This window comes from Apaloderma vittatum, unplaced genomic scaffold (assembly GCF_000703405.1).
Source record: "Apaloderma vittatum isolate BGI_N311 unplaced genomic scaffold, ASM70340v1 scaffold284, whole genome shotgun sequence".
Classification (NCBI taxonomy): domain Eukaryota; kingdom Metazoa; phylum Chordata; class Aves; order Trogoniformes; family Trogonidae; genus Apaloderma; species Apaloderma vittatum.
This window is the reverse complement of record NW_009710749.1, coordinates 36037-52094: the sequence shown is the minus strand read 5'-3', so window position 1 is coordinate 52094 and position 16058 is coordinate 36037. Positions and strand designations below refer to the sequence as shown.

Sequence of the window (16058 nt, the reverse complement as noted above, 5' to 3'; positions counted from 1 at the left end):
GCTGACTGAAATACAAAAGTTAAAAGCTATTCCCCTACAGTCACAATTCTTAAATTAAAACATTGTTTTAAAAGCTGTTGATACCTCTCAATTTTTTTGCGAAGTCTTCTCCAATCCCATTTATTTCAGATAAATGTTTTTATTGAAAGAAACTGTCATTCTGTTTTTATTTTGGGGAGGGTTGTAATAGAATTTTTACATGCTATGCCTTGTTTTTCCTCTCAAGCACTTGGTGAATAAGAGTTGATACTCGTCAAATGAATCATTAAATATGCAAGTATTTTAGTAGCTGGAAAGCCTTGGAAGTTAATAAGGAAGTTGGAGCTAATGGATTTCACTAGTATGTGACAAAAGGCTGATTACAGTGCAGGGGGGACGGGAGAGGAAGCAGCATAGTGCATTAACTGTTAACAGATCAGCTCATTCATGTGGAAGATTTGAAGTGCATCATTATTTCTACCTGGTTATTTACCTCTCACTGTTTCCTTTCTCTTTAGTCATTAGGAAGATAAAATTCTCTGATCCAATCCAAAGCTTTTACAACTAACCAGAACTTTTTAATGACTTCTGTGAAATATTTGCTTAATCATTTTATTCATTTTTCAAATTCACCTTCTATGTCTTTGTTTTATAAATTGGATAAAAATAACAGTCAGAGAATAACAGGGGTCCTCCGTCTTCCTGACATGCACAGAAGTTATTGTAAATCTGTTGAGGTAGAAGACTGAAATATGTAATGTTTCTGTGGACGACTTTCTTTTCTACTTGATTTTGCCCTGGGGGAGCCTTTTAAGTGCACGTCCAGCTTCCACATAGGAGAAGCTAACCACACTTCTTAATGGGAACATTGAACCAGGACATCAGGAGGATCCTTCCTGACTCACCCAGTCCACCTCTTTTCCGTGATGGGCAATTAACCTCGAAACTGAATATGATCCAACTTAAAAGTAGTTTTTTTGCTCTGCCTCCACCTATGCACTACTAAAAACTTTTATATCTGATGAACAGAAACCTGTTTTCCTTTAAGTGTTTGTGGCAGGTGTTTTACCCATTTTTCTTTGTTGCCAATATTATCATATATCTGAATTCTCTGAAGTTCATCACCCTGGCTCAAATATAGCATGCAGTTCTTCCACAGTCTTCAGTTGGCTAGGCTAAACAAGCCATATGTTTCAAATCTTTAAAATGTAAATATAAAAAAAAACCCAACTGCTTATTCTGAGGTGGTTTGTACACGTGTTCCAATGTTAATTCCTTCTGCAGCCCAGGTAATAAGCATCATGCACTGTTGCACAATGTTCTTCACAAGGGCATATCCAGGCCTTGTGCAATGTCACAAGTATCCCTTATCTTGATTAATTTATTTCTTCTGGTACATCATAGCTGATTTTTTCATGAATACATGGTATTCATGATTCTTAATTATCCTGTATTTACTAATCTGTTTCTTTCCAGTAAGTCACTGTCTTGATTACAGAAGAATTTTTTCATACTAGTTCTTAAGTCTTGGCTCTCCAAGGGCATTAATCATCTAACTCCCATTTAGGTGCCTTTGGATTGTACGCTTGATTTCATTTTTTTACATTAGCCCTTGAGATCATTGTACTGTGGTAAAGCAGAAAAGTAGTTCTGGTATATTTCAGTTTAAGTATACCTATAGTTACTTCTACAGCTCTATAACAGGCTTTAAAGTTGGCAGGTATGTTTGGTTTGCCTTGGGATTTCATGTGTCCTAGGGGAGCCCAACAAAACAAAACTGCGGGGTACAGACAGCTATTTTTTTTTATATGTGTGCCAAATCACTTCGAGTGGTCAGAGAAGCATATGCAAGAATTTGCTAAATAGACCATAAGACCATAAGAGCATCTCTTTCCTTTAGCAGAACTAGAGACTGTCTGCCTTTAATTTTTAAGAATCACAACAAAAGATCTATTTGTTAAAATACAGGACTGCCCGACCATTGAACATGATCTCTGTTGTATCTTTAGCCCTTTTCTCTGATGCAAGAGACAACTTGCATTTTTTGATTGGCAGAATTAAAAGCGTTATTTTAAAATCCAAGTATGTTGTACAGAAGCTCTGTTCCTAGTGACGTGCCTCCCCTTCCCTCCCCTCTCCTGCTGTAAGCACCTATTAGAGGTGGACAGATTCCATACCAATGACTCTTGGTCAGTCACTGGGAGCTGGTGTCTTTCAGACAGCTTCTCTGCTTTACCCCAAGATATCTAAATGCTCTGCATGTGAATGCCTTTGAAGCAGTGGAGTAGGAAGAACATCCCAGTGTTCTGCCAGCTCTGTTGAGACTGCTCTGAAATGCTCTGTAGGAATGACTGTTTCATCTCTTCCACCCTCCTACCTGAAATCTGTGGAACTCATAGATAGCTGTCAGCACCTTTCCCATTGAGCAGCATGGATTCTGGCTACTTCCCAGACCCTCGGCATCATTACAGATACTGCTCATTGCAGTGTATTCACTGCAGAGCATTTCCATTTTCCAAGTGCCTGGGTTACTGAGGGTGACATGCATGTATTTGTGCTCTGACGTAACAAACTGCAATGATTGCATCAGGATAAGGGTTCTGGAAAGAGTCCAAAGCAAGGGAGGGCTTAGTTCAGCTGGTCACTCTTGTTCATTGTCCTTTGTTACTGAACTGGATCCCATCCACATTTTCCAAAAGTGCATCACCTTTCATGTTCTTTCTGTTACAAAGCTGCCATCCGCTACAGGGCGTAAAGAAATTAATTAGCATGTGGAGTAGGGTGGTCCAAACAGGCCTCTAAGACAGCTGAATCTGGGCTGGATGAGAGTTAACCAGAGGCAGTGATGATACAGCAATGAACACAAAATTTTAAAAGATGGGTATCAGAGTATCATGACCTGAAGGTGGAAAAGAAAAGCTTAAATTAACCATGTCACATGAGAGAGCAGCCAGTGACCCTCTTGCTCCATTCTGCTCTGTTTTCACCCCTGCCTTGCTTCCTCTTCTGTGCTCAACAAATGGCAAGGCTGAATCTGGATGATAGTGTATGAGGAGCACAGAGACACAACCTGAGGAAACATGTTTAATTGCAGGAGAGTGCTGTAAGGTCCCAAAGGACAGCTGCCTCCAAAGCAGATTCAATATGTGCAGCGCAGGTGGCACTGTTAGGAGGTGTTTCTTTGGAGTCAGTGGCAGTTGTAGATGTGGGAACACCCACGGTGATACCTGCCTGGTTGGCCAGAAAGATAAAGATGGAGCATCTGGCTTGTGGAGGCAGTCTAGGCTAGGAACTGGAATTGTCAGTTAAATATCAATTAAGGATAAGCCAGTATTTCTACCACAAACTCATAAAAAACCCTTTTCTATGAGTTTTTTAAAAGGTCTAGGGTTAAATTAGCAAGAATGCTGCAGGTCAGGTTTGAAGTACTGCATGGTGATAGAATTGTTTAGAAAGATTTGCTTTTAATTCTCTTTCATTACAGCCATGTTCAGCAAACAGTTGCAAAAGGTACAGTTTCTTCTTATCTGAATTGTCCTTCTGAAATCACTCAGGTTATTTAAGTGAAAAGTGCCTTTCCATAAACAAGAAATTTCAAGGTCTGTCTCTGAGTGGTGAGTCTATTCAGGCAGGCCTGGTTTATTAATAAATATTTAACTGAAATGTTCCTATCTGGAATAGCGCATAATGATGACTTTACAATATCAAAACTTTGTTTAAAAAATGTTCTAAAATAAGCACAGATGATACGCTGGCATGAAAATTTATGATAGCTTTTTCATTAAATGTTGCATTTTATATTCCATAAGAGATTGCAAGCAGATTATATAGCTATAAATAATCTGTTTGCTTCTATGATGTTTTTACAGCAGTTCTTACAGTACTTCTCTGTTTGCCTGTGAAGAAAGGTTCATTTTTGGAAATGGATATTATTATAACAAGGAGGGCAGCCAAATACAGTCACACATTTTAGCATAATGCTAATTTCAGTGTAACATGGATCATCTATGTGGTTTTTTTCAAAAAAATCTTTTCATGAAAGCAAATAGAGCACAGAACTTATCTTGATCTAACTAAAACCTGAGCAAAGTCATATTTATTCATTCAGACAGAATATTTGCATTTGTAAATGTGTAGGAAGGTTTGATTAACATTATATTAAGCCTTTTTGTTTTGTCTGTTCCTCAGTTCTCACATCGCTGTCAAAATGGATGTGATGAACATATCCAAGTACAAAGGAAGTCTGGAACCCAGGCAATGTCTGAGAGCCCATGACACTTAAGTTTGTGAGCCTGCTGAGTTGTCATGCTACGACTGTTGGGGCAATCCTGGTCGAGTTACGTATCTGTTAGCTGTGAGTCCTTTAGTGTTTGTGTTTCCTCATGGTTAGTCACTGTATGATCACAGTCTGGGTTACAAAGTCTTTTTTCTTCTGTATGGTTGAGAGGTTCCTGCCTGCTCTTTTCTTTAGCCTTTATCTTCTGTGTCTTTCTCTGGGAATAGATTTAAGATTAAGGTAATACAGGAGTTTATAGTCATTTTCTAACAGGTAAATTCTGATAAAAAAAGCAATCCACTGAAGTTATCGTCATAACATATAGAAGGGAAACAAAGTTCAGAAGTTTGAAGTAGCATTGGTACCGTAGGTGGGACAGGGAAGTGTAGTACCATGGCAGTGCATGAAGAGGGCCAGAGCCTAGCAAGCGTGCTGCTCCTAACTTCTGTTGCCCAAGTGTTAGGACCTCTTAAGGACTCAAGAAAAAAGCTAGCTCCATGCTACTCTGTAAAAAGTAGTGAAAGTTCTGGAGAGTAGCCAAAGAGTATGATTCTCAGTTATACTGTTTAAATAGGATCAAAGTCACTGTGGTCATAGGATCATGCAGGAGAGAAGTCATCCAGAAATTACTTTCTTATAAGAGGGGTTTGGTTTTTTTTGTCATACAAACTAGATGTATTTGAAGAACTCGCTTCCCCTGGGCGAAAGGAGGGTTAGTGAATCATTTATTTCTTCGTTTTGACATTTTTGAACTGATACGTGGGTTTCTGTTTCATTTCAAATGTAGTCAGAGTGAGATGGTTACCTGAAATTTCTGCCTTTGGGTTGTCCAGATAACAGTGAGATGAGGCTGAAGAGGTGTGATGAAGTTGGCAAGGTAAAGAACCATACCCTGATAGCCTGATACAGAAGATTACCTCTTTGAATACATTACCTCTTTACATACATAAATTGGTTTAGCATCCTAGCATAGCACCTGTAATTCAGTTTTAATTATATAAGAGATCAAAACAAAACAAACAAAAACCCACTATACCCAAAGCAAAACATGAATCAAGTTCTCAAGAATCTACAACAGCTTGAAAACATTACAAATGAAGTAGTATTAAAAAAAGCTGTGAAGATTGTTGCTGGTTGAATGGCTGCCTTTTTCAGCAGCGTGTAATACTGTTGAACAGTTTTTCATTCCTGACTCAGAAACTGATTATGTATCCACTGAGGATAAAACTTTAAAGTAGTGAGAGAAATCCAGTCAGTGCTTTTTTTATAAAAATGCACAAGAGCCACAGCCGAAATGTCATAGTTTTGTGAAGCTATGCAGAGGGCCTTGACATGCGGACTGCTTGGTTAGATTCACTCCTCTGTGAGTCAGGCAGATTTTAAAGTTTAAAATTTTTCACTTTCACTCGAAAAAGCTTCCTTGAATACACGGAAAGTAATGCTTTTAGCTCCTCAGCACATAGCAAAAAAATTAGTCCAAATACAGTTTGAAAAACTATGGACCTTTTAAAATTTCAGAAGCTCCTTACAAGAATTAAAACAAGAAGAAGTTTGTGAGTGGTACGATGGAGTTTTCTGCTTCACTTTCTGCAAGGAATCACGTAGAGAGCTCTATGTCCCTTGGGAATGGAGTAGCTGTGCTGCCTGGCTGCAGGTACTCCTGTGTGTGACCCTGAATCTTCCCCTGCAAGCCTTTACTTCCCCCTCTTGACACCATGGGAAAGCTGGGCTCCGTAATCTTGGTGCTCTCACTTGTGCCTTGCTGGCAGACCGCAAGTCTCAGTGATGACATCATCTTCAAGTCTCCTCCAGCTGTCTTCTGTGGCCACGTTGTTAAAACTGGAGGTGATGAGGCATGAGATGCTGTAATTTATTAAACAGCCAAACTGAGTCTTACCTCATGTTGCCAGTTAAGGTGATGCATAGGAAAAAAAACTATATCCTGTGCGTGTTCTGCCCAAGGCTTCCTACCGAGAGTGTGTTCAGAGAGGGACTTAGGAAAGCAAGCGGTGGAGTATGTTTAAAGAAAGAGTAGATTTGGTCTGGTCTCAGTCTCTTAAACCCTAAACTGGCCAGACAACACATGAAGTCCCGTGATCTCCTAGTGTCAGAAGTTAATTCCATTTCATATTGTTTCCCAGTTCTGATGCCATTTGCCTGCACCAAAAGCTCAGCCCTGTTTTCCCAGGCAGTGCATATACACTTAAACCACTGCAAAAGTGGTATAATGAGCATTTTTGTATCAGATTCTTTTCTGTAGGCAAAAGTTGGAAGTTGTACATTGCTGAATAAAGTAAAATGCTGCAGTATGTGGAATTTCTGATTTTTCTGTTCTTTGAATTTCTAAAGAATCTGGTTTTATGCCAAACGCATTTTTTTTGGCCATATGTTGATTTTTTTTTTTTTTTTCTGGGCAGAGTTGTAGGAAGTAACTGGCTTATATGATCACCTTGTCTGTCATGCCTGTAGGTAGCTTTGAAAGTAAGATTAGTGTCAAAATTATAATGCGGTCTGTGTCTAATTAGTGGCAGTGATGTATGTGAGAATGTTTCAGGAAATCAGCATTGTGTAGATAGAGCTGAAAAGATTCTGAATTCCATCATCATTTTGAGGATCTTTAAAGTGAAGTGCAAAATATAAAATAATGGGGATCTGTGAAATCCTCAGTGTTATGTCATTTACCTTCATCATGAGGCAAATGGTTGTCTGTAAAAGCTCTGCCAATGCGATTCCGGTCTTCTTACTATGTCTTTCTTGATGCGTATTCTATTGCTGTTAAAAATATGTTAAATTCATTAAATGAAACTTTTCAGTGACCTAGCGTGAAAGAAGTCCAATAAGAATGTAAAAAATGCCATGTAACTTCCTAAGCATTCTGAAGCAGGTTGCAAAAATCTCACTGACTCGGTTGGCCTTTACAGCCTGCGTCTTAAAAAAAGAAATAAATACTTTTTAGAATTTGCAGTCACTGGTTTGAAGACTAAGCCTGTCACAGTGTAGTTGTCTTCATGAAAGAACTTGCTTACTTGCAGTAGATTTCTTTTTTTAACATGGTTGAAATAAAACAAGTGAGTGTCTTCATTATATTATTAGTTTTATTTACTTATTGGAATAGCTACCAATTTCTCTTGCTTGATATTTGTATAAATGGTAAGGTTGGTTGAGCTAAGTATTTAGCTAGGAAGATTCACTCCCTGTCTTTTCAGACTATTATCCTTCAAATGCTTATATAATTTACTTGGCATATATGTGTAGCAGAGTTTCAATTAAATGCGTATTGTTGGAACTATTACCTTAGGTTGTAAAATAATCAACCAGAGACTGTTTTAGTGTTGTTATTGTGGAATGCCAAATGCTTTATTGGGACTGAACAATTAAACACGGCTGCACATACATCCGTGTTTGTGTACAGACTTCCAAATTTTTATGTGTGAAATAAAATGTGTACTTACATTTGAGATCTGTGTGTGAAATTTGCACATACTAAGAGAAAGAACAATGTTAATGGTTATGTTTTTATTTTGTAGCTTGGATCCTCTTCTTCTGTGCCTTTTACATCTATATTCTCGCAGCTGTTTATGACTGTTGTAGTCCCCCTTATTATTGGACAGGTATGTCTTTTAAATATACATTCTTATTTAAAAAGTAAGATAAAGAGAGCTATCTTAAAGACAGGCTGGCAATCTGATAAGCTGCCACATAGGAACAGCCTCAGGATAGTGAAGTCTAATATCAGAGAAAAGATGCTGCAGTGCTCCCTGGAGCCACATTGATCTTTGTTGAGATTGAGCATCTGTCCCTCACTACCACAAACATACGCTACTGCATATCGAGAAGGGAGTTTGTGAACATAAAGTGGGAAAAATGGCAGCCCAGACTGTGAGAAATTCCAGCCCCATACAAATGAGCTTTGAGAATACTATATAGTCCTTTTGTCACATGCCCTTTGCCTGGATGATGACGTAAGTTCTCCCTGTGTAGTGTCTACTACTAATTACAGGAATAAAAAAATTTTTTGAACGTTAAAAAACATATATAAGGTTTGAGCATTTAGAAGTTAAGAAATCATAAAATTAAAGCTACTCGAGCAATTTTGCATATGCTCTGTGATAAGGGTTTTAATTACACAATTGCAAACAATTCTTTCTGCGTGACTCCTCCATCATTTGTTATAGTGGATGGAGGATATTCGTGGAATGAGCAGCTGTTCAATATTTCATTTTATACTCATTGTTCATATTGTAACACAAGACCTTATTTTTCATGGCATATGATAGAACTTTTTCACTGAATGTAAAGATACTAATTGTAATGTAAGATTTTCTGTGACGCTTGCCTCTGTAGTACCTGTTTTTTCCCAGATGTTAATATTAATTATTCTTTACTTCTCCATCATGGTGGGAAATTGTTGTATTAAGACCAAAAGTTATAAGAATTGTCCACTATTCTTGAACACCAAAACACACAAAGCCTAATTCTTACCTACTTGTGAGTATTCGTTGTTCTCAGGCATGCATAATGCATCAGGAGGATACCAGTTGCTACCGTTGCTCATTCTAGCATCCAGTTTAACTCTGGATTCAGCTAGAACTTTCTGAAGTTTGTCAGTCTAAAGCAGACTTGGAAATGGAGAGTGTGTTTAAAATGTAGACAAATGAAAATAAGTCTATCAAGGAGCCCTCTGGACAAGGTTAAGAGTATGTGTCATTGCCTGTACGATGTAGAACAGTCAGTCAATCTTCTGTCAAACTATAATTGCACATTTCAAAATTGACATGTACTGTAACTTACCAAGGTCCTAGTGAAGTTTGATTCTTACATGATTAAACCCAATTAAAGTCTAGTAAGAGGAGCATGATAAGCAGGACAGTAGGCACCAACATCAGTACCTGCGTAACCTGGCTATAGCCATACAATGTGGAAAATGGATACGACCTTTGTGTCCCTGAAGGCTATTGAATTGCTAACATGCTTTGAGTTAAATCACTAAGAATGTCCTTATTAATCAGAGCCACAAAGCGCTGCTGTTAAACCTACCTGTCTGCCACATTCTTATCTTGTCAAATAAGTCTCCACCAAATATGGACAAGCAGAAGTACTTAAATCATCTCATCCTAAAAGGATCAAAGCTATTAGTTGGAAGCCTTATTTGGAAATTTCTAGGAAACAGCGTGGCAGCAAATCTAGCAATAAAGTAACGTATAGTGATAGAATATCAGCAATCTGTATTGTAATGTGGAAAGTGTGAAGGTGAGAGTAGATAGTGCTAATAACGCTAAGGTCGCGGGTTCGATTCCCGTTCGGTCCTCATGTGTTGCCTGATCTAGTCGAGAGGTGGCGTCCCTGGCGGCAGGGAGGCTGGATTAAAATGATCACTAAGGTCCCTTCCAGCTTAGGTCATTCAGGAGAACTTGCATCTGTATGTATAATGGCATGTTACTTTGGTAAGGTGTTACAGGTAATTGCTATGTGAGCTAATCAGTGAAGTTGTTTGGGGTTTTCTTTTGTCTGCACTAAATAATAAGGCTAAGTAATAGGAATTGAGCAGTATCCATATGAATAAGCACTCTGAATGATTATAAGTTCAAAATCAGAGTTGAGATGAGTCTCAACTGAGTACAGATGTAATTTAGGAGTTCCAATAAAGACTGAAAGAAAAAAACAGAGAATCTTAAAGCTTATGTAACTCAGTCACAAATTTATTTAAGAGTTCATTTTTTGTACATACAGTTCAGCAAGACATAGAATGATTCTCCTTCAAAAGTGTTGAAAACAGTTTCTGGAAATGAACGGTCAACAGAAATATCTCACACTCCTCTAAGCATAAAAATATTGCTTCCAAAGTTATTGCATTTGATTATATCTGGTCAGAGGATATAGAAGAGAGGAAATGTTAAGGATAGCTACAGATAAAAAATGCCAGGATAGTTTATATTGATTGTCTTGATTAGATAGAACTGTACAAAGGTAAACCCACCTGCCCAGGTAGGAGTGGAAGCCGTTTTTGAAGGTGCATATCCAAAAATCAAGTGCAGTAACCAGTGAAAAACAGTAACCAAGAAAAGGACTTACACCGGCAGATACAGTGGTAGGTCTGCTTGCCTGTCCTCTGGAGGTGGCACGGATCTGTTCCAATTAAATAGGAAATTTTGCATTTACTTTGTAGACCACAGCTCTCTCGTTACTGAACAACATGCTGCACAGCAAAGTAATACTCCTTTGTGACGCACAAGTTGCTCGCTCTGGAGTTCCAAATGCATTAAGAGAAATGGCCCACAGTTCATGAATGGCGGTTTCAGCAATTACTTCTAATTTCTCATTTCATGCCCACAATGTCAGTTGCTTCCCATACGCAGTCACACTGTGCAGCAGAAAAGTCAGTGGAAGAATCACTGATAAGGTTACCTGGTAGCAAAGAGCTTAACCGGGGAAAAAAAAAATGAGCTTGGAACCTGCTTCTTTTCAGCCTCCCTAACTCAGCTGTGATCAACAGAGGCTTTACGCTCGATCCACATCAGTGTAAAACAGAGAAGGCTGTTTAAAGGAAGCATTCTCCAAGGGCTTTACTTTCCTTTAAAAAAATCTCGCCTCTGGGAAAACCTGTGTTGCCTAAACGCTCATTTCCTGAGCAGGCTGCAGAGCTGGCTGTTGGAGCAGCCCCTGGGATATAAGCAAAGCAGATGAGAAGGTGCTTTTAGATTTGTTTTGTTTGGGTTTTTTTGTTTGCTTTATGGCAAAATGTATCAAGAGTTTTGGTTGCTTGGCTGACTTGTCAGAATTTTTAATGATGGCTGGGAGAAAGAAGTCACAATAGTGTAATTGATGCTTATTTTCTACTGTTTCTTGAACAATTTTTCAGTGTGGCAAGACTGCCGTTGACAGGAGACAAACAGGCTTTTCGAGCCGCTGACAATGAAATGTGTAAGGGGCTGCAGGTATAGGCTCTGCTCAGGTGGTGGCTGCCATTTGTTAGGTAAAGAGAGAGCTGTTGCAGAAGGAGGACGATATGTTATCAGAAAGGCACTGAGTCTTTTACAGGTAGCAGTTACTGACGGATGGTCTTCAATAGGGACAATCACTCTTTTCTTTGTTAGAGAGGTGCAGGTTGCCTAAACCTAAAGAAAGGTCTTGGGCTGTGTCCTCTGTGTCTCAGATGTGTTTTGCTAATTGACGATACGATGTTACTCAAATCGGTGTTGGTAGTGTAATACTGCATTTATATTTATGGAGTAATGGGTAAGATCTCTCTGACAAGAGGTTTTGAAATAAAGATCAGATTTTCTATAAGCCTTGAAGATCTGTAGTGTGTAAGAGCTTGTTATTTGTTCCCCTCTCTTGTAGACCTCTAAGGGGAATTTGAGAATACTTGTTATACGATAAACATGGTAGTAGACATTTCATGGAAAAGATTTTTTGAATTTGCTCTGGCAGCTTGATGTCCTGATTTTCTTTTTTCCTGGGTAGCAGAGTTCTGATGAAGATTGCTGCTCCTGAGCTGTTGTGGTTTTGCTAAAATAATTGTTTCTTTGTCTATAGATGTTGGTGATACTTCTAGCCAGCAAAATGTAAGGTTTCGAGAAACATCTAAGCGATTTCTTCATGTCCAGTTGTGAGATTTGGCTGTAGACTGTTGTTTCTTGGCTTATTTTTTTTCTTCTGAAGTGACAGATAACAGGAACAGTGAAAACCACTGCAATATTTCCTTTCCCCTTATTGCAGACTTTCCCCATTCTCTACACCTAAGTGCTTATGACAGACTTTTATTTTATGTTTTATATTAAAGAGCGATTTATGATTAAATGTTAATGAAATAGAATTTTCACTGTGCTTTCATTATATTCTACTAGTTTGAACATTTTTCAAAGCAGCACACCAAAACCCACTGTTTTCCATGAATAAATAATAAAAAGCTTGTCTGTACATTATCATTCATGCATTCTCTAGTTGCCCCATCGGTAATTTGTCTGCCAGCGTAAAGTGGGCACTTCACATTAAACAGGCCTTAACTAAAGCTAAAATTAATGTTATGATTCTAAGTAGTTCTTCTTCCCAAATCTATAAAATGAAGCCAGCTGTACAGAAATCCTCACTGAATGAAGTCACACAAAAAAATCCTGATGTCCTACAAGTAAAGGATTTTAAATGCCTTCTGCATCATTGCCCAAAATGTTCCTGAGGAACCCTATAAGCATTTGGGAAATGTGCTTAGCACCCTTTTAGAGTTGTGTTTATATGTTGCAATACAAGTTGTCAGTGAAATTGAAACTAAAAAGCTTAGCAATGTATTTATTTTTAAAGAATAAGAAACTGAAAGGGAAAGATAGATGGCAGTTGCTAGGGAATAGAAGGTACTGTTCACCTACGCCTGATGTTTGTTTATAGTGGGCGGGTGGAGGAAACAATAGTTAAAGAAACCGTTCTAAAAAGGGAACAGTGTCAAATCCTTTCATTCATGTAACTTAAATCCATGTAGAAGTAGCCCTACTTTCTCTTCAAAGTCCAAGGGAGCTGCAGGGAGGGGGAGTGGTACCCTGGGAGATGAGCGCTTCTAGAAGCTTGTTGCAGAAAACCGAGATGGCAGATAAACAGCCTTCACACCCTAGTTCGCTCCCTTCTGACTCTCGACTCGAGCAGGGAACAGAGCCTGGTCTCCACAGAAACGCAAAATGCGAAGAAAACGCGTCCGCTGCTACAGGCTCCCTTTACATTTTTGCCGTGTTGCACCTGTTTGTAAGCTTTTAAAGCGACAGTTGGAAATAACCCCAAAAACGTTAAAGTTAATTTTGCAAATGGCCTCGTGTGGGTTTTATAAAGCCTGCTTTGAAGGCATATATGTGTCAGGAGCTCTCTCTTGGGAGTAAAATGACTGACATAATGGTGCAAGATAGCTTTTAGGGAAGTTTGGTAAGCTGAGGAAAGAAAACAAGATGCTTGTAAAACTATTTTTGCTCAGATTGCAAAATTTTTTTTTTTTCCCCCATCCCATCTTGAGAAAAGAAATATTAGATTGCACACTCTATAGAGTAAGGATTTATTTGGCATTTCTTTATGTCTTAGAAGGTATAGAAAGGTGGATGATACAAAGTTTGGGATTTTATAGCAGTGTACAAGAATGGGTGAGAAAGCATGCCTTCACACAGGTATGGTCCCCATAAAGTTATTAGGACGGGGTCTGGCTAGAGTTATGAGCTCTGCTCTGGAAAAATATCTATGCATTTGTACGACAATGCAGACCTTGGGTATGCAGAAGGTGCCTATCCTATGGAAATCTGCGAAGGATGTTCTCTCTTATTTATGTCATTTCTACAATCCCCATAATTTCCATTCCAGTATCTGATTCGGATTAAAATGATCTCTAAGGTCCCTTCCAGCCTAGGCCATTCTATGATTCTTTATACTGGTTTTCATGGTCACTGGTTTTCACAGTCACTGTTAACTTAATTCTTTTGATTTTTTTCCCCTGTTTTTTCCCCCTTTCGTGTCTTCCAAGACTGGCTGCAATAGTTCCCAATATTCCATGAGGTCTTATTTCTTGGTTTACTTTCACTATATAGGAAGAGATATTAAGTTACTGAGCTTTCAAATACCTAGCCTGACTCAAGGATTTCAGAAGAAAATTTTGCAATAGGGCTGTAAGTTATAATAATATTAGTTAAGAAAGAGTTGGGAATCTTACCTTAAAAGACAAAGTAAATCAGGTAACTGCTGCATTTAGGCATAGTGACAATCTAGCATAGTTTCAGCTTATTTCCTTGTGTATTTAAGCATAAGCAAAATGTGACCTGTGTTTCTTTGTTCAAATGGTAAAGCCCTAGGTGTTTTGTCCAGATATTTTGAAGTACATACCAATACATAAAAAACAAGGAGCGTAAGTATGGTAAAAACACAGATTAAATCAGTCCCAAGAGTTGACAGAATCAGGAAAAATCTCCTTTGCATAATAATATAAATAACCAAGAGAAATTCTTGTATGTATAATGGAAACAGAAAAAGTGACCTCATAACCATTTCCCCTGCTTTTTTCCAGCTCGGGATTTTAAAAAAAAATTAAAATTAAGTTGAAGTTCTAGATAGTTTTCGAAAGATGTGTTGTATTACAAATGTCAGAAATTATTCCATTCTGTATGGGAGGGAGAGGGAGCTCCTTGCCCTATTTAGCTCAATGAATAATGAACATTAATGAATTACATTGTTTATTGCATTTTTTATCTTGTATGTCCAGCACTTCAGCTAGACTGTTTCCACCTGCCTGCTCTGTTTTACTGACAAATTTCTCTGGGTATACAGAGTGGCTGTTACGAAGGTACCATTAGATAAGTGAATTGTTTTTCTATAATATATCTTCTGCTATTCTCATGTATGATTTTTTGACAGATGAGCATTATTTACCTGCTTTCCTGGAAAAGCAGATCGCATTTATTTGTACCGGGGATATAAATGAATTAGGCCCATTTGCTTAGGGAGGCTGGTGTTGAGACAAGGAGGTTAAGGCAGGATACAGAGCAGTCTGGAGGAAAAATACTGTGGGTGTAACCATTCTGGTAGAAGAACTGAATTGATTTGGAAACACTACTGTTAATTCATGTGTAATTATATTCCATTGTTGTTAAAAATTAAATCCTGGGCAAGAGGAAAGTTTGAGCCTGAAACTGTGTTTTGAAGCAAATTTGAGCTGATGCCTTTCCAAAAACCTTTGGAGATTGCCAGGCTGTAGTAGTCTGGTAGTTGCCTGATGGATATGTTCATGTTCTTTTGTCATCTTAACTTTTTTGTGAGTTTATCAGCATCTTTCATCATGCAGGTTATTTATAAAATATCACCTACTACAAATTCTTGCTTCTTTTCCTCTCTTCTCTCCACTAACCCGCAGTTTGAGGGGAAGACTCACCATGTGCTGTTCTTTCTTGTGCGTCCTCCAGGCCAGCCATCAGGAATTCCCAGCTCTTTGGGGCTGACATTTAAAACCGCACAAAAATCTGTGCAGTCCCTTGTACCTAATGTGATCGCTACCATAAGAGTCATATAATCATAGAATTGTTTTGGCTGAAAAAGACCTTTAAGATCATCAAGTCTAACTGTTATTTAGCTCTACCAGGACCACTTCTAAACCATGTCCCTGAGCACCATATCTAGATGGATTTTAAATGTGTCCAAGGTTCGTAATCCAACCATTTCCCTGGGAAGCCTGTTCCTGTCTTGCAGAGGCATAGAGCAACGTGGTAATGTCCTGCAGCATTTCCCTCTGTAAAGTGCATTTTTAAATGCTTTTACGTTTCACACAATGATTATTCTTCCGATATCTCTACCCCCTTCTCCCTGCCTCCACAAGGTGCTGTTTTTAACTGCATTTTTTTGCGTGAGGAATTCCCTTTCAACTGTGGAATTATTGCATCTGAAGAGTACTCCCCTTTTTGCTCTTTTTCGTCAGTGTGCCAGTCTGATGCATCTACTTTGGGTGTCAGTCATTCGTATTTTTACTCCAGGCTGTAAGTTCATCTTTTCGTAGGAGTATCAGTTCAGGCGTTTTCTCAACTGCTTTTTGCTCTGGTGCTTAACCCTCCCTTGTCTCCCCTATTGTACTGGAATGTACTTCAAAATACTGGACTTCATTTCAACTGAAAGGTTTGATGCCTGACTCTGGTGTCCTTCATACAGGCCATAACATGCAAAAGTGACTCTGTTAGCTTTTGCTGTGTTTGCTGACAAATGAAGCTTAATCTCTGCCCAGGCTCTGAGTTGTGTATGAGATTCTTTATCTAATAATTGCAACTTGTGGCTTTTCAGCCTCTGTTAAACTTCCTCA

General features: G+C 38.5%; 1 protein-coding gene across 1 annotated transcript in view; it reads left to right on the top strand.

Moving 5' to 3' along the window:
- The window catches only part of SLC10A7 (solute carrier family 10, member 7), a 142290-nt gene that overhangs the window by 97333 nt on the left and 28899 nt on the right, over positions 1 to 16058 (top strand). Inside the window, exon 7 of the mRNA XM_009867366.1 lies at positions 7783 to 7866. Within this exon, the coding sequence (XP_009865668.1) occupies positions 7783 to 7866 (84 nt within the window). The remainder of the gene's footprint in view (positions 1 to 7782; positions 7867 to 16058) is intronic.